Genomic DNA, 17502 nt, shown 5'->3' with positions numbered 1-17502 from the left:
AAGTTTCATTAGGCCCCATTTGTTTATTTTTGTTTTAATTTCCATTTCTCTAGGCGGTGGGTCAAAAGAGATCTTGCGGTGATTTATGTCATAGAGTGTTCTGCCTATGTTTTCTTCTAAGAGTATTATAGTGTCTGGATTTACATTTAGGTGTTTAATCCATTTTGAGTTTATTATGGTGTATAGTGTAATGGAGTGTTCTAATTTCATTCTTTTCCAAGTAGCTGTCCAGTTTTCCCAGCACCATTTATTGAAGAGGCAGTCTTTTCTCCACTGTATATTCTTGCCTACTTTATCAAAGATAAGGTGATCATATGTGTGTGGGTTTATCTCTGGGCTTTCTATCCTGTTCCGTTGATCTATATTTCTGTTTTTGTGCCAGTACCATACTGTCTTGATTACTGTAGCTTTGTAGTATAGTCTGAAGTCTGGGAGCCTGATTCCTCCAGCTCCATTTTTCTTTCTCAAGATTGTTTTGGCTATTCGAGGTCTTTTGTGTTTCCACACAAATTGTGCAATTTTTTGTTCTAGTTCTGTGAAAAATGCCATTGGTAGTTTGATAGGAATTGAATCTGTAGATTGCTTTGGGTAGTATAGTCATTTTCACAATAGTGATTCTTCTAATCCAGAAGCATGGTATATCGTTCCATCTGTTTATGTTACCTTTGATTTCTTTCATCAGTGTTTTATAGTTTTCTGAATACAGGTCTTTTTGCCTCCTTAGGTAAATTTATTCCTAGGTATTTTATTCTTTTTGTTGGAATGGTAAATGAGATTGTTTCTTTAATTTCTCTTTCTGATCTTTCCTTGTTAGTGTATAGGAATGCAAGAGATTTCTGTGCATTAATTTTGTATCCTGCTACTCTACCAAATTCATTGATTAGCTCTAGTAGTTTTCTGGTAGCATCTTTAGGATTCTCTATGTATAGTATCATGTCATCTGCAAACAGTGACAGTTTTACTTCTTCTTTTCTGATTTGGATTCCTTTTATTTCTTTTTCTTCTCTGATTGCTGTGGCTAAAACTTCCAAAACTATGTTGAATAACCATGGTGAGACTGGGCAGCCTTGTCTTGTGTCTGATCTTAGAGGAAATGGTTTCAGTTTTTCACCATTGAGAACGATGCTGGCTATGAGTTTGTCATATATGGCCTTAATTATATTGAGGTAGGTTCCCTCTATGCCTACTTTCTGGAGAGCTTTTATCATAAATTGGTGTTGAATTTTGTCAGAAGCTTTCTCTGCATCTATTGAGATGATCATATGGTTTTTCTCCTTCAGTTTGTTAATATGGTGTATCACATTGACTGATTTGCATATATTGAAGGATTCTTGCATTCCTGGGATAAATTACACTTGATTATGGTGTATGATCCTTCTAATGTGCTGTTGGATTTTGTTTGCTAGTATTTTGTTGAGAATTTTTGCATCTATGTTCATCAGTGATATTGGCCTCTAGTTTTCTTTCTTTGTGACATTTTTGTCTGGTTTTGGTATCAGGGTGATGGTGGCCTCGTAGAATGAGTTGGGGAGTGTTCCTCCCTCTGCTATATTTTGGAAGAGTTTGAGAAGGATAGGTGTTAACTCTTCTTTAAATGTTTGATAGAATTCGCCTGTGAAGCCATCTGGTCCTGGGGTTTTGTTCGTTGGAAGACTTTTAATCACAGTTTCAATTTCATGAAATTGATGGTCTGTTCATATTTTCATATTATATCATTTCAATTTCATGAAATTGATGGTCTGTTCATATTATGATTGGTCTGTTCATATTTTCTATTTCTTCCTGGTTCAGTCTCAGAAGGTTGTGCTTTTCTAAGAATTTGTCCATTTCTTCCAGTTTGTCCATTTTATTGACCTATAGTTGCTTGTAGTAATCTCTCATGGTCCTTTGTATTTCTGCAGTGTCAGTTGTTACTTCTCCCTTTTCATTTCTAATTCTGATGATATGAGTCTTCTCCCTTTATTTCTTGATGAGTCTGGCTAATGGTTTATCATTCTTATAGGAGCATTTTTAAAAGTTTAAACTGTAGGTATAGTATTTTAACGAACAGAATTAAAATGTAAGAATTATTTGAACTTACAAGAAGTTATACCACTTAACAGTTAAAAGTAACTATGGTAAGTTGAAGTTTTGAATTCAAATGAGACATTATCTCTGCTGTGTTTTTAATATATCTAGGACAATCTTCAATGGTACACAAAGCAGTTAATATACTATCCCGCCCAAGTGACTGAATATTTGACAGTTAAAATGTTGCCTTTTACAGTAATCCATAAGGAAACAATTGCACGTTTAGATTTTTAAAGCCCTTGTGTAAATACTGGTTCTAGTTTCTAGGTTTTCTGGTGCCCCTCCACTATCATTCCTTGAGATGGTCGGCTTTAAATATATTTTACATGGAGGACCAAAGAGGATTAGGTTTGTAATACATTTCAAATACATACTATCAGTGACTTGAGTAAAAGCAAACCAAACCCATATTTATTAAATCATATATAAGAAGGGGCAACAATGTTTGCTTTGCATTTATTTGTTGTCAAAGAAAAGCTCTTTAAGATTATGGCTACCAAATAGCTTGTCTGGAGGTGATTTCTATGAGTGACTTTAGAGTCGTTAAAATTAAAAACAAACAAACAAAGAAAAAAACGCAGTATGAATAGAAATGGATGAGATTCCCCTTCAAAGTAGTCAGGTTGGGAGGCTAAATTCTCCCAGTAACTCTGTCACCATTGAGCAAAGTACTTTTGGATTTTTTCCTTAGGAATCTACTACAGAGCTTGTGTGTGAGAAAATGCTTCCTATTACTTTAGAGTTGCTCCTTGTGCATGACAGTTGGAGCTGCTTCCACAGTTGAAGGGAAAGCCGTTATGGAGATTTCTTAATGCCTTCCTGTTCTACATGCTTTTCCAACCTTATCTTTTACATTCGTGATGTAGTACCTTGACAGAGTTTAGCCTCTAGTTGTCTGGCTGTTAAGAATGATCTGGAAGCCAAATAGTCTTGTTTACTTAATAAAGTAGACTACTTACTGGAATTAGAATTTTCTTCTATTTGTCCTAGAAAAGTAGACATAGAAAATACCGGAGGGTTGTCATTTATATCCAAAACCCTGACTCTGAGCTCAAGAATTCTCTCTAAATCTTGGCCCAGTGAATCCACAGCACGACAATAGATCTAGGAGAGAAAAGAGGAATAATTACATGGTGCAACACATACTTATTAAGTTCTTGCTTTCTTTGAGCATTATGTTAGGCATTGTGGGAAACTAAAAGAACAGTAAGACATATTATTTCCTACTTGAAGGTAGACACAAGTAGTACTTATAATCAGTAAGGGGAGGCAAACACTAACTCAAAATCCCATTTGAGAAAAGGTAACAAGATAAGTTACACGAAGGAAGAACAAAATTACTGTGACTTCATAGGAGGATGTAATGATTGAGAGATCTTCAAAGAAAATTTCAACAGGTGGAGCAGGGAATTGGCAGGGTGTTCAAGCAAAGGGATTCACGTGAGGAAGGAAATGGAGTGGTGAAAACTCACTGTTTGGAATTAGGAATAGGGGTTATGGGGCTTGAGAATGTGACAAATGAGAGTCACACGGGGGCTTCAGAGAAATATAGCATTCATGGGATAGGTGTGGCTATGTGGGTGTTTATATTATTATTTGGTGTATGTAAGTGTAATGTATACTATTTTGCCTATGTGATATATTTCATATAAAAATGCATTGTGCATCAAGAAAAGCTAATATGCTGGCATGTTGATTTAGAGTTTTCAGGGAAACATTGTGGGAGACAAGGCAGGAATACAGACTTGGAACAGAAGACTAAGGAATTAAAGTAGTTTGAGGCATACAGAAAAGCAGTATGAGTGAAAGCCTGCAAGCATAGATTACTATTTGAAGGCATTTTGGAAAATTATGGGGTTTGAATAGAAGAGGTTACAAGATCAAAGAAAGTTTTAAAAATGTCTTTATTTTTATTTTTCAAGTATTAACAGGTGTTGACCCGAATGATAGATGGAAATGGATTAGCAGCCAATGGAGCAAGCAGAAGAAAGATGAAAAAACAAAGCTGATTGATTAAGGTTCTTGGACAGGTAATTATGGGAAAATAGATAGCTTTTGGGATAAGCAGTTGAGAAAAGAAGAAAATCGATCCCATTTTTGGATTTAATTCACAACATTTCTGAACTGGAGGAGAGAGAATTAATTGTGGGAGTTTGTGATGAAGGACCTCAGACTTTTTAATGAAGTTGGTCACAGGTCAGCTTCATAAAGTGGAAATGAGGTGGAGGGTTTGAAGTTTTGTCACAGCAACTGTAAAGAATAGAGTGAGATTCGTTAAGGGTGAATTAAAGTATCTTCAAGGCACATTCTGAGTTCAGGTGAGCTTGAGCAATGTCATTTTATCATAAAGTATGTTCACTCAGGAAAAGCTCCATCAGGAGCTCCAGAATCATCATTTGGCATTGGATTTAAGAGGAACAGGTATTCTCAACTGAATTAAAGTAAAAGAAGTTAGGTGCTTGCCCTTCCAAACAAACACTTTAGCTTGACACCGGGGGGTGACCAGAGGTTAGCATTTTTACTAAGGCAGTTAAGCAAACACTCCTTTCTGAATCTTTTGTTTCTTTTGGGTCATAAGATGCTCATGAAATAAGGGACAATCAAAAATGCATAATATTGAGACTTGAAATCAAATCAAATATGATCTGAGCTTAAGATACTCCAAAAATAATATAGGCCTGAACATACATATTCATCCACTTACAATGAAAAAAGGGGTGACCTCTCGATCAACTATGGATGTTATATTAATTTCACCAGTTTTTTGATTAATAACAAAGACTCCGTAAGGTGGTTGATCAATTCCTACTCCAGAGATGCGGTATGTAACTTGCTGGTTTGCAGCACAATCTGAGTGAATCTGCAGAAAGAGCACAGGTAAAAACATTACAGGGAGCAAATCAAGAGTGCTATGTTTGATATAAGACAACTATCTTGAGAATTGTTGAATGTGAGTATCTGTTATCTTTTGAGAAATGCTGGAAATAGAGAATTATTTTCCTAGATAAGAGGAATAATAACAGCTCTATATTTTCAATGGTAAATGACAACTTAATAAAAGAAATTCAATTTCTGTTCCTACCAAATTAGAAAAAAGTAAAATATCACCATAATAAATCTAAATCTATGCAGTCATCTTACATGCATTCATTCATTCAACATTTGCAATGGATCGTATTATTTTTAGTCTCTGTGCTAAAGTTGGGGCTAGAATAGAGAACTCCTTGCAGTCTTAAGGAGTTTACCAATATTATTACATAACTTTGATCTTTTGATTAAAAATTTTTTTAAATGTAAAGTTTTAGAAGAAAGTTTAAAGTAGATTTATGTAGGCAACAAGAGTTATCTGACTGTATAGAAGATTTTAATTTTGAAAATGAGGAGGATGTGAAACCAGGGCTCTCTTGGAGATAAAAAATTGTATGACGTAAGCAATCTTATGGGGAAATCTCTGTGTAAATTTGTGTATATATGTGTATATATGTTTGTATGTGTGAATCTGTGTGTGGGGATATGTTTCCGTGTGTGCATGTGCACATGCATGTGAGCATGTGTGTGCAAAAGGAAGAAAAGGGAAAATCAAAGGAAAAGAGAGCATGAAACAGGGTACATTGTGAATGTTCATAACAAAGCCAAAAGTAGGAATTCAATTCTAAGAAATCAGGAGGCAGAAGTAGCACACATTGAAATAGTTCCTGTGACTGTGCTGAGCATTAAATTCATTGTATAAATCACTATATTTTTTTCATCTAGAGTTTGGGGTGGCATATGATCATGTATATTAATTTCACCAATGTGGTGAGTCAATGTTTAACTGTTTACCCGAGTGCCTACATTTCTTAATTTATACTTTTAATGGCTTCAATTTTCATAATCTGAATGGCTATAGTTTTGTTCTGCATCATAATTTCTCAGTGAGATATGTTCATAAAATATTTAAAAGACAGGTTCTTTTGAAAATTTAACTCCATCCATTCTGATTTTTGATTTTATGCTTTGGGGTTGATACTTACTTTGGCGATTGGGTTCCTCTTTGAGTTGTCCTCACCTTCACGGCAGGCTGCAGCGAACTTGATCCACTCGCGTTTTTGCCTCCTGACGGAATGCCACTTGATGGTGCCATTTTTAGTGTTATAATCTCTGACCTTGGGTGGGCAGGATAAAGTAATAGTATCTATTAACTTTTATTCATAATTCACATTCCACTGGAGCTTTTGGGGGATGGGGTAATTATAATGTCAGAAAGAGAGGATGTTTCATTGGGAAAATTGGTAATTTTGATAATCTATTAATTTTAGCATAACATTAACTTTACTTATAAGAATGAATTTTCTTTGGAAAATATGTTGCTTCTCCCAAACCATTTTTCTTATTTTTAATTTGGAAAAAAATAATTTGCTGTATGTTACCTGGATTTGAAACTCACTGTTAACTTCCAGCACCACCTATAAAAAATAAGATAACCACAATTAATTTTTAATTGAATACTTTGTAATTCATGCTATCTCACTGCTTAAAAAAAATAAGCAATAGTCTTGTGGGTCATTAGCAGGTGAATCTGGTTTTATTTCTCAAGTTCTGATGACGATGCTAAGGATTCCTTTATGTTTGGTTTTTACCTTTCAATTTTGCTCTTCTTTTCATTACTTTTATTGTTAACCTCTTTTTCATTCTTAGCCTATGCAGATACTTGTAATCATATGAGCTAAGACATTTGAAGCTAGAACCCAGGGAGAATGAGAGTTGGGAACTCAGGACCTCTTAGTAAATCTTGTGCCTGAAGAGCTGGAGATACTCGGATGCTATTTAGTGATTCAACAGCATGGTTATGATACTAAAATATTTGATGATAGTTTTGGGATCTGACTAGCCATAGATGGAAACAGAAAAAAAATTTTTGGAGTAAAGAAAGGATATAAAGCAGAAAATATCAGGAAAACTTTGGAATATTTGCTTTTTCACTGTCAAATTCTAGATGGAAGATTTTCTAGTATTTTTGAAAATCTTGAGGTGATAAATCTTTAATTTTCTTTGAAATATGAGAATAAAAAGTTCTAAAATAAAAACAATTTTCTTTATGTAAAAATGAGTTCATATTAGATATTTTATTGTTGGCACTAAACAAAACAAATGATATAAATGCATTCTTCCATAGCAATGAAAATAAATTACAAGACTCTAGGGACAAATTGCTGTGTAAGCAAATTTCATTGGTCTTTTCTCCTGCATTAAACAATTTCCCGGTCAAACAAGTGATCTAGTCAAACAGAGCTCTGCCTAGTTTCAACTCTGGCCTTGATCTTTACATATGATTTTTAGTGAAAATCATACATATAATTTAAATTATTTTTCTCTAAAAACAAAGGCATTTCTAAAAACACACACACTTATATATTAAGTCTAATATATCAATATGCTTAAGACATTGTAAAATATCTATCTAAAAATTAATTGTGGATTTGAAGGGTTTGTCTACATTTATTAAATTTAATTTAGAATCATTAAATATAGTGTAAATTCTTAGTTTTTATTTTTCCCTAAATAAGAAGTTTTGAACTTTATCTGTTTTTTTTTTTTCAGAATTGCTAATTACGAAAACTGTTATCACCATTAGACTTTATCTGGACTGTTGATAAAAGAAAATTATAGTTTGCATTTTAAAAAATACTAATAATAGTAATTTCAAAATATAGTAAATTACTTTTTACAGTTAGTTTCAATTTCACCATTAAAGAAAAATAAAATTTTAATCTCCAAGTACATATTTTAAAAAATTGCCATAATTGATAATTCAGGAAAATATGTGTTTATGATTAATATGAGTGTGTAAAGAGATAATGTCTTTATTATAGGAATTATACACTCCTGGTATCTATTTAATGTTAATCATTATCATTAATCACCATTACAGTTCACTGAATGATAACTAAGTACTAGACAATGTGTTTAGAGAAATCCGTGCATTCAATCTTCATTAGTACATGTGGTCAATACTATAATTCTCTCCATTTTACAGATGAAGAAATTGAGGTTTGGTCATTAATTTACGGCTAAATACAATCCAGCACAATTCAGCCTAAATTTGTTCTTGAGGTGTGGGTTTTACAATAAAGTATAAGAGCCTATTCCAAGTAAATTACTAAGTAAAATATACTACAAAGAATTGACATTATTGCAACTTTGAGAATTCAAAATAATTCTGATTTTAATCTAATCGCATAATATCCTTGTGAATTAGGAAGGTTTATATACAATAATAACAACAACAATAATATTAATACTATGGGGCAGGGGAGGGGGTAGAAAAATAAATGGCCCAAATTATCCAAGTTATTTTGGACAAGTAACTGAAATGTTATTGTAGAGTCCTTCTTGGGCACAGAATTGAAATGATGTTAATGCAAATGTCTATTACTTGCTACCTCTGAACTCTTGAACACTTTTTGCTCTTGTTTGTGGGAGTGGGACAACTGAGGTGTGGGTGTATATAATTTGTCTGTTTGGAAGCCATTTCTTCATAGCTACAGAGTTGTGTATGCATCTGTTACCTGTCCTGTACTTCCCTTACCACACTGAAGTGTCAGTGCCTGCTGTTTGTTTTGGAGAACTATGCCAGATGACCAAGAAACCTTGCAACTTTGTGGAGCTGGGTCATTCTTTTTCCCATGAGTAGCAACTTAGGCAGAAGACCAAGCAGGTTTCACCACAGTGTCTGGCTCTCAACTGGATTAGTAATTAAAAAACTGCCGAGTCTGCTTAAAAATGTGTTTTGTTGACATAATCTTATTGTGATTTGCTCAGAGTCCAGAAAAAACTCTGAAACAAAGTCACTCTTGGACTTTCAAAGGCAAAACAATGAGATAAAAGGAGGACTTGGTAGAGTCAGAAAACTCTCAGTGTACTTCCTCGATTCTCTGAGCTTTAGTTTTCTCATTTGTGAAATGGTGGGGGTAGACTAAATTATATAGAGTTACCTTTTCAATTCTGACATCAACTCCCTGTGTGCAGTAGGAAAATATGGAAGTTTTTTGATCACGGTAAAGCCATGATAAAATTGTGGGTTTAAAAGATTACTCTGCCAACAATTGGTGGGAGTGGTGGGAAGAGTCAGTGATTACAGGCCACCAGCAGCTGAGTGTTTTGCATGAAATCAGGCCAGAGATGAGGAGCTGAACAGGAGCAGTGGCTATGGGAACAGACGGGGGCAAGATCAAGGGAGAGATAGTGCATGGTTGAAATTGACAGGGCTTGAGAACCAATGGGATGTGGGAGTCAAGAGAGGGAAGAATCTCAGGTGGTGGCAATTTTAAATGGGCAGATCAGGAGCAAGGCCATAGCAGAATTTAGCTGGTTAGAACACATCAAGTTTGAGATGCTAGAGAAAGGCCTGGGCAAAGATGTTTAGCAGTTTGAAATATGACTTAGCACCATGAACAATGGTGGTCCAAGACTGATATATGAAGGAATATCTTTGCAGGTAGGTTAGCTGAAATCATGGGAGAATTTGAAATCCCTCAAGAATACAGCAAAGAAACAGCCTGTGGGTGAGAATGAAACTAGGGGAATCCCTACATTTATATAACTGGGAACAATGACAAGAAACGAGAAACAAAAAGAGAAAAAAGAAGAAGTGGCTGAAAAACTGGGAAGAAAATACCATTGGATGTCAAGGATGTCAAAGGAAGGGAAAAGTGAAAGACAGATGGGTGTGAACTGTATCAGATATGAAATAGTTAGCAGAGTGAATCCTGAGGAAATCTGAGATTTTCTGTGACCTTGAACAGGATGCTTTCAGTTGGATGGAACAGGCCCTTTCTGACTGAAAGAAACTGGGGAATAAGATGGAGGGGAAAAGGACATAAACCATTTTATTTTCTTTTGCCCGTGCTGCGAGGCATGTGGGGATCGAACCTGTGCCCCTGCAGTGGAAGCATGGAGTCCTAGCCACTGGACAGTTAGGGAATTCCCAAGAGGGCATAAAGATAGTCACTTTTCTAAGAAGTTTGGTGATTTTAAAAAAAACAGAATTACGTGATGGTAGAATTAGACGTAGTGTCCAAGGAAATATTTTGGGAGAGGGAGACGGGTTTTTGAAGGAGGAGAAAGAGGAGAGTAAGAAATTTTGGTTTGAAAGTGGAGAGGTTCAGAATGAAAGTCCTTCATGGAGATGTCGTGATGGGGAGAGTGGGAGGGAATAGGCAGAAAGAAAGGACTTTGAAGACAGAGAGTAGGGAAGAGAGGAGGATGGAGATGAAAATCACTTGATTGGAGAGGGAAGTTGAAGGACACTATCCTGAATGATCTAGACCTTGTCCCTAGAATAAAGATAAGGTTATTTGGGGGCGATTAGGGGACTAGTTTGGATTCTGAAATGAGTTGGGAATATGTTCTGTGGAGACTGTGACAGAGAATCACTTAGAGATGAAGACAGCGTTGTCAAGCTGAGTACCTCTCAACTCTCTTGACCTCTGCCTATGGGTGTTGTGGTGAGTCACTTAGCCATTTGGTGCCTCAGTTTCCTCATCTGTATATGAGACTAAAGCCCTTTCCAACTAAGACATTCTAAGAAAGCAGTGCATAATTCACTTAAAGCACATCCTCAGTGAGTCCTCCCTGAATCATTATTTTAGGAGCCAATCCACATATTTTTTTAAAAAGCCACAAGACACAAAAGTACATGCTAATTTCAATGACTCTCTAATTATACTTATTTTTAGTTATTTCTTTTGATATTGAGGTTTACATTTCTTTGCCTATAATAAAAATGGTCTTGAAAGTAGTAAGTGATTTTTATAAGGAAAACCTCTTGCATTTAATAATTGTAAGGTAGTCTTCCACAGTCTCTTGACAGTTTTGTAAGCATCAAATTCTGAGGTGTTTAGCTGTTATATACATCACAAGGATGAACCTGAGATAAAGCTAAAATATAATAATTTGCTTCTTTTAAAAAAACCTCCCGTTTTGTCTTTCCTTTGTACTACTTGGACAATAGCTATCAGTCTGGAGTTGACAACACCTTGATGGCTCATTCCTCATATTTGTTTATTGGTTTATTTATTTATTTGACAAATACATATCAAATGTATATCCATACTTGGGTGTGGACCCAAGGCTGGATTAAGACTTTCAAAGGGCTTAAGTCCTAAAACTATTATGGTAAGCCTTAGACTAAATGTAACTGTAATAGTGCATCATAAAAATACATGTTAGGGAAATTCAGCATGATTATTTTCATGTTTAATACCCTGATGATTTGATTTTTTGGAGTGTGTGGGGGGAGAAAAAGATAAACTATCCCAAAATTCCCTTTTGATGCCTCTACTTTGTGAATTAGACATCTACCGAGCAAACTTGCACTGGTGCAAGACACTGTGAAGGATACAAATGTGAATCAGAACAGAACCTGCCCTCCAATAACTTACAGTCAAGTCATTTTATGAGCAGCAGGCAGCCATTAATTTCTGAAGATGTGGTTTTTCATTAGACAAGGTTGTGCCCTGTGCTCATAGACCAACTGAGAGTATGGATCAGCAGCCAGTGGCATTTAAACCACTTTGACTTGCCTAAGTCCATTAAAGGACCTTGCATGCCAAGCATAGCCAGCAAGGGTGACATGACCCAGTGTTCTGTAAGGCTGTTCCCTCACTGAGGGAAGCATAGTGAGTCTAACTGCAGTACTGAGCATGCATCCTGCTTCTGTGTTAGGCAATGCCTGTTAGAACACAGGGAACCTCAGCAACAGTGTCCTTGAAGAATGTGTAGTGGAGAAAAGTGTTATCAGAAATTAAGTGCTCTGGGTATAGGCAGAGTGTTATTTTTCTAGATTCATGAGCCTTGTTAAGTAGGTAAATCTTGTCCTTTAGGGGCCATGCCTTCAGATTTATCCAGTTAGCATTTCCTAGTTCTTTAGGTTTTTCTATTACCTAAATCAGACACAGCAAAATGTTTTACTTTGTGGCAACTCAAACCAATTAAATGATGATAAATTTGTACTCTCTATTTTCATAAAAGTGAAAGAACATGCTGATCCTAAATCTGCTGTGAAATTCCAAAGCTTTTAGGAGCATCATCATTATGCTTAAATACAATTTATAAACTTAACAGGTGAACTGAAATGTTGCTCCCATTTTCTGTAAAATATTTTACTGAAGTTCTAATGTCTATAATATGTATCACTGTAATATGTGCACAAGAAAGCATAAAGAATCCTCTCATTTGCTTCTCTTCTGTTTGGTCTGTACTAGTTTGTTAGTCCTTCTCTTGCTTTAGGCATCAATTAACACAATTATGGAAATTTAAGATGACTGGTTCACATTAAGTTGATGAATTATGTAATAAAGTATATATTACATTCTGTGTATTTTAGCCCTGGTCCTGAGAAATACTCTAAAAACACCTGCTTTATCCTTATAATTTCAGCTAAGTTCAAATTGTGGAGTTAGTTTATCAGGTGGTCAGAAGGGTTTTTTTTTTAAAGGAAGTATTAACCATGGAAAGAAGAGAAGCTAGGCTGGTATGATGAACTGAAAAACCGATCAATCCTGGTAATAGATAAAGATAGGTTTATTTGTTCTTTGAGTGTAAGCTGCAGAAGTTGGCTTTTATAGAAAAAGACACCTTGAGATTTGTATTGATTTGAGGTGACTGATGGGACCTGGTAAAGTTGCACGTAAGTTTTAGAAATCAATAGAACTATAAAAATTCTACTGGGGGCTTCCCTGGTGGTGCAGTGGTTGGGAGTCCGCCTGCCGATGCGGGGGACACGGGTTCGTACCCCGGGCGGGAAGATCCCACATGCCACGGAGTGGCTGGGCCCGTGAGCCATGGCCGCTGAGCCTGCGCGTCCGGAGCCTGTGCTCCGCAACGGGAGAGGCCACAGCAGTGAGAGGCCCGCGTACCACAAAAAACAAAAATTCTACCGGTTCTACTTTGCTTTCCCACAGTCACCATGCCGTATCTTATACCACTGTTACAACAATTCACAGAGATTTCTTATATTTGATGCAAAGGTAACATTGTTTTCTGGTCTAGAGTTCATTCTAACCACCCATCAGCCCCCTGCCAGCCACACACACTAATCTCATGGAAACGAAAAAGAAAGAAAAATAAATGTAGCATCAACAACAGTTATTTGGCTTGCAGTGTTATAACAGCTGCAAACTATTGTCTGTCCAGCCAACTTGTCTAAATAATGGAATAGTCATATGACAGTCTTGGTCTCTGTAACGCAGTTTCTTCAGCTTTATTCTCCCTGATCTAACCCATTAATTTGAACAAGGTCTAAAACTTAAAGGTACATTGAGCAGACCACACAGCATACTTGTAAATACATGGTTGCCCAGCTCTCAGTGGGTTTGCATTAAAGATACTACCAGCTTAAATGTCTTAAAGGTCTTCAAAATTGTCCAAATATGCTCCCTAATGTCGATTTTCACTTACCAACTTTGAGCAGAGAAGAATATAAAGACTTTACATAGATTTCTTTCTTTTTTTTTTAATTAGTAAAAGCAAACATTCAGAATAAGCCTAGCAGAAAAGTAAGAGGAAGAGTTTGCTATAGTGATGGTTAATTTTCAGAAAAAATTATTTTAAAGCAAAAATAGATTGGATAACTCCAAAGGACATTTATCCAAATCATCTGGTAAAATCAGTAGTAAAAATAAATTGTGAATTTCTAAACCTCAGAAAGTGAAAAGTTTTACAAAAAATGTTATGATAACATGAAATGAAACATCTCAATTCTTTATAAAATAAGTTCTTTGAGAAATAATTTTCGTAAGGTGTATGAGAAACTTATGATTGAATCCAAAGCAAAATATGGCAACAAACAACCTACATATAAACAAACAAAAACTATCCAGACTCAGAAAATAAAGTACAAATGCCCAGAAATCTCTCTACAAAGAAAGTTCAATGAGGGTACATGATTTTGATAAAATGATATGTTGTACTGCAGAACAACTAGTTACAATTGGCTGTTTAAAGGAATTTTATAGGATGTAATTAGTTAGAAATAATCATAAAAATAGTAAAAGAAGGCATCTTATAGATTCAATGAAAGTACATAAGCAACTGAATAAACTTTAATCAACTGACACTATAATAGGCCTTAATTGGATCAAGTTTATATGAAATTAAAAATAAAAGTATTTTATTATTGCATAATTAACAAGCGCTCCTATGTTCAAATGACGTACTCTGTGGTGCTCATTAATCCCTGCTGTGTCCCAAATTATGATATCGTCTCATCCTCAGGATCACGTCCATGGAATAAGGCTAATGTTTGAAGGGCAGTTTGGAACTACAGCTACAGCTCACTGATGCTCATTTATAACTAAATTCACTGGCTATGGCCTCTCAATTAAAAGTGAATTCAAGTTAACCAGCATATGTTGAATCAAAGATCTACCTTGTTATTATAGAAACCCAACAATCCATTTCAAAAGTTAAGCAAGTAGAGACACATATGCACCACAGCACTACATTTTGTCAAACTGGAGGACAATTTACCTGGCACTCGCCTCTTTGGATTATATTAACCTTATTGTGAGAAAGACTACGATTTTCAATTGTTCAACATAAGTGAAATTGAGGCAACACACTGGTGTTGCCCTTAGAATTATCTCTAAAGAGAAGACTAGTAACATGTAGGGGGGCAATGATAAAGCATTCTGTTACATTTCTCTGATCATAAAATGTACAACTTTTATGTCACAGTCATTACTGACTTTCCAGTAGTAAGAACCAGTATCATAATAATTATACTTACTCCTTTATTATAGCCATTCCTTCACCTACTACGTCATTTATAAATCTCCTGTACTGCCATTCTTTTTGAAATTAAAAAATGTTGTTTTAAATAAAGTTACAGTTTAGCACTGTGGGGCTTCTGATATTAGTGATATGGACCCCCAACCACATATGGAATCGTTGAGATTGTTTGGATGGTGAAGCCAGTCACAAACAGCTATGATTTTAATTTGTGTGGATCCTAATTTTATGTTTTAAAAATTAGAGTGCATCTACTAGCAAAGATACCAAAAGTATGGGAAAATGTCTAGGTTAAAAATCAAGATACACCTGTGAGATTAGTTTTCAAAGCCTAACTGCAAAAGAGAATTTGAACAACAAAATGCTATTAAGTAGTGATATGACTTTCCCAAATTCAGTGTTTTCCTGGCATGACTTAGCAATGACTTCGATGTCAGAGATGTGATATGATGAGTCGACACTGATGCATTAATATGATCTTGAGTCTTCAATTAAGGAGAGAAACACTATTTAAAAAGCTAGTTCATAAAATCACCTTATCATTAACATAAACCTTTAATGGGTTTAGGTTGGACGTAACATAAAAAAACATTTAAGGTCCTCACTTGTTTACAGTGAAATGATGATGGAAAGTTTTTAACAGGATCCACTTACCAGGAAAATGAACAGCACTGCAGCTGTTCTGAAGAAGGCCCCGTTCATTGCTGCTGTGTTCTCTTACATCCAAGACCAAGGGAGTTTTGTTTGTTCTTCTCTGTTCTTTTTCCTACCCCCACTCAGCTGGTGTCTGCTTAAAATAATTTCTCAGTAGATGTTCTTATGTGCAGGCTTTGAGGTGTTTCTTTCTTCTCTGGAAGCAGGTCTGAAGGTGCGTATAACCTGTCAAGATCCCCACCCTAAAAACTTGGGCTGGTCTCATTGCAGTGCTTAACAAAATCATCATTGCTGCAGGTAAAAGCTTGGGGACACACCCTCTTCTAGCCGAAAGGCAGCTCTTTGTGAGGCATGGAAGATTCATTCCTTTATTGAAGGTTTCCAGTGGTAGGCATTTAAAATGATCAGAAGTGTGGAGAGTTGTACAACTGATAGGGGCTTTTCACCCTATGCTTTATTTACAGGTTGTTTAGCTTCTTCCCATGCTAAAAAGGCAAGTGGAGTCTGGAAGAGGATTATCTGGCCCACGCTCCTTGCCAGATCTTCAGATCACAGTAGAAAATTATAAACTTTCCATTTCAGTGGTCGTTAGGAAACAGTCATTTTCTAAGCTGTTTTTTTTTTTTTTTTTTTTTTGCGGTACGCGGGCCTCTCACCGTTGCGGCCTCTCCCATCGCGGAGCAAGGCTCCGGACGCGCAGGCCCAGCGGCCATAGCCCACGGGCCCAGCTGCTCCGCGGCATATGGGATCCTCCCGGACCGGGGCACGAACCCGTATCCCCTGCATCGGCAGGCGGACTCCCAACCACCGCGCCACCAGGGAAGCCCTCTAAGCTGTTTTTTAAGAGACAGAAAATTTGCTAATGTAAAAGTGAGGATTTTTTTTTAAAGCATTAGTTCATACAAGCAAAACTGTGATACTTATAATGTTCCTTGCATAAATCACAATTCCTTTTAAGTGACCAGCCTAAGTCCAGGGAAGTCTCTGTTTTCTCTCTAAATGAATATCTTCCTTCCCCAATTATTTTTCTCTCTTTAAGTTTCTGTCCCCTTCAAATGCAGTAAAACAAAATTTAAAATATCACTAAGTCAGCTTAAAAGTAAACAATCAAAACCACCAATTAAAATCCTGTTGATAATTTTTAAGATGAGGATCAGAGCCTGAAATACTAATGGAAACACAGAAAGCTGTTCTTCAGGTGAGGTGGGTTAAAAGTCAATGACGATTCCCAAGCCCAGAGCCAAGAATCTATATAGTGAGCCAATTAGAGCGCAGGGAATACACTGGAGAAAAGGCTGCCCACACATGCAAATGGGAAACTGAATGCAGCCCTGAAGTCTGTGAAAATAAATAATGACTCTCACAGGGAAGCCTTTGGAAGTGTTCTGGGGGTAACCTCCTCTTCACCTGGCAATGTCTCGTATAAATATTGTGAGTGGCAGGAAGTCTATGGAGCTCAAAATGGTAGTCTGGAAAAAGAGATCTATCTGATAAGATGTTGATTATGGTCAAAAGGTGTTAAAAATTGCCCCAGAAAGGAAGGACATCTCTGAGGGTCCGAGGTTCTCTAGAATGCTGTCATTTCACTGCAGGTATGTGGCAAAGAAGGTTACTCCACACTGACTTGAAATTTCATGCTATTCATCATGGAGTTTAGAAGGAAGGAGATAGGCTCCCTGTATTTACTTGCGGTGCATAAGAATGCTTATGATAGGGATTGGTTGATGTGAAAAAATAAAATAAAAGGAGATGATCAGGCCAAATTTCTTATTCATCAAGTAAGAACATAAGTATCGACCTATGACTTAGTCTGAGTAATGTATTAGTAGTAGGACCATCTGACCATGAATGACTGAAGACTCACTGGGCACTGGAGGTGAAAGGATTTACTCCTGCAAGCTTCCCAGTGGCCAGTGAATGTTTTATCCACCTTGAATTCTGGGCATGGTGCTAAGATGTACACAGGGCCTCTTCATCCATGGAATGACTCTTCCCCACACCCAATTC

General features: G+C 36.3%; 1 protein-coding gene across 1 annotated transcript in view; it reads right to left on the bottom strand.

The window, feature by feature from the left end:
- DSG1 (desmoglein 1) overlaps positions 1-15543 on the bottom strand; it is a gene marked incomplete at both ends in the record, with an annotated part of 36966 nt that extends 21423 nt beyond the window's left edge. The window contains 5 exons of the mRNA XM_082641307.1: positions 3030-3174; positions 4775-4930; positions 6084-6215; positions 6480-6515; positions 15496-15543. Of these exons, the coding sequence (XP_082497433.1) occupies positions 3030-3174; positions 4775-4930; positions 6084-6215; positions 6480-6515; positions 15496-15543 (517 nt within the window). The remainder of the gene's footprint in view (positions 1-3029; positions 3175-4774; positions 4931-6083; positions 6216-6479; positions 6516-15495) is intronic.
- Between the last annotated feature and the right edge of the window lie 1959 nt (positions 15544-17502).

The sequence above is a fragment of the Mesoplodon mirus genome (genome assembly GCF_964341445.2).
Source record: "Mesoplodon mirus genome assembly, chromosome: 13".
NCBI classification, from domain to species: Eukaryota; Metazoa; Chordata; class Mammalia; order Artiodactyla; family Ziphiidae; genus Mesoplodon; species Mesoplodon mirus.
This window is presented reverse-complemented; position numbering and strand designations above follow the sequence as displayed.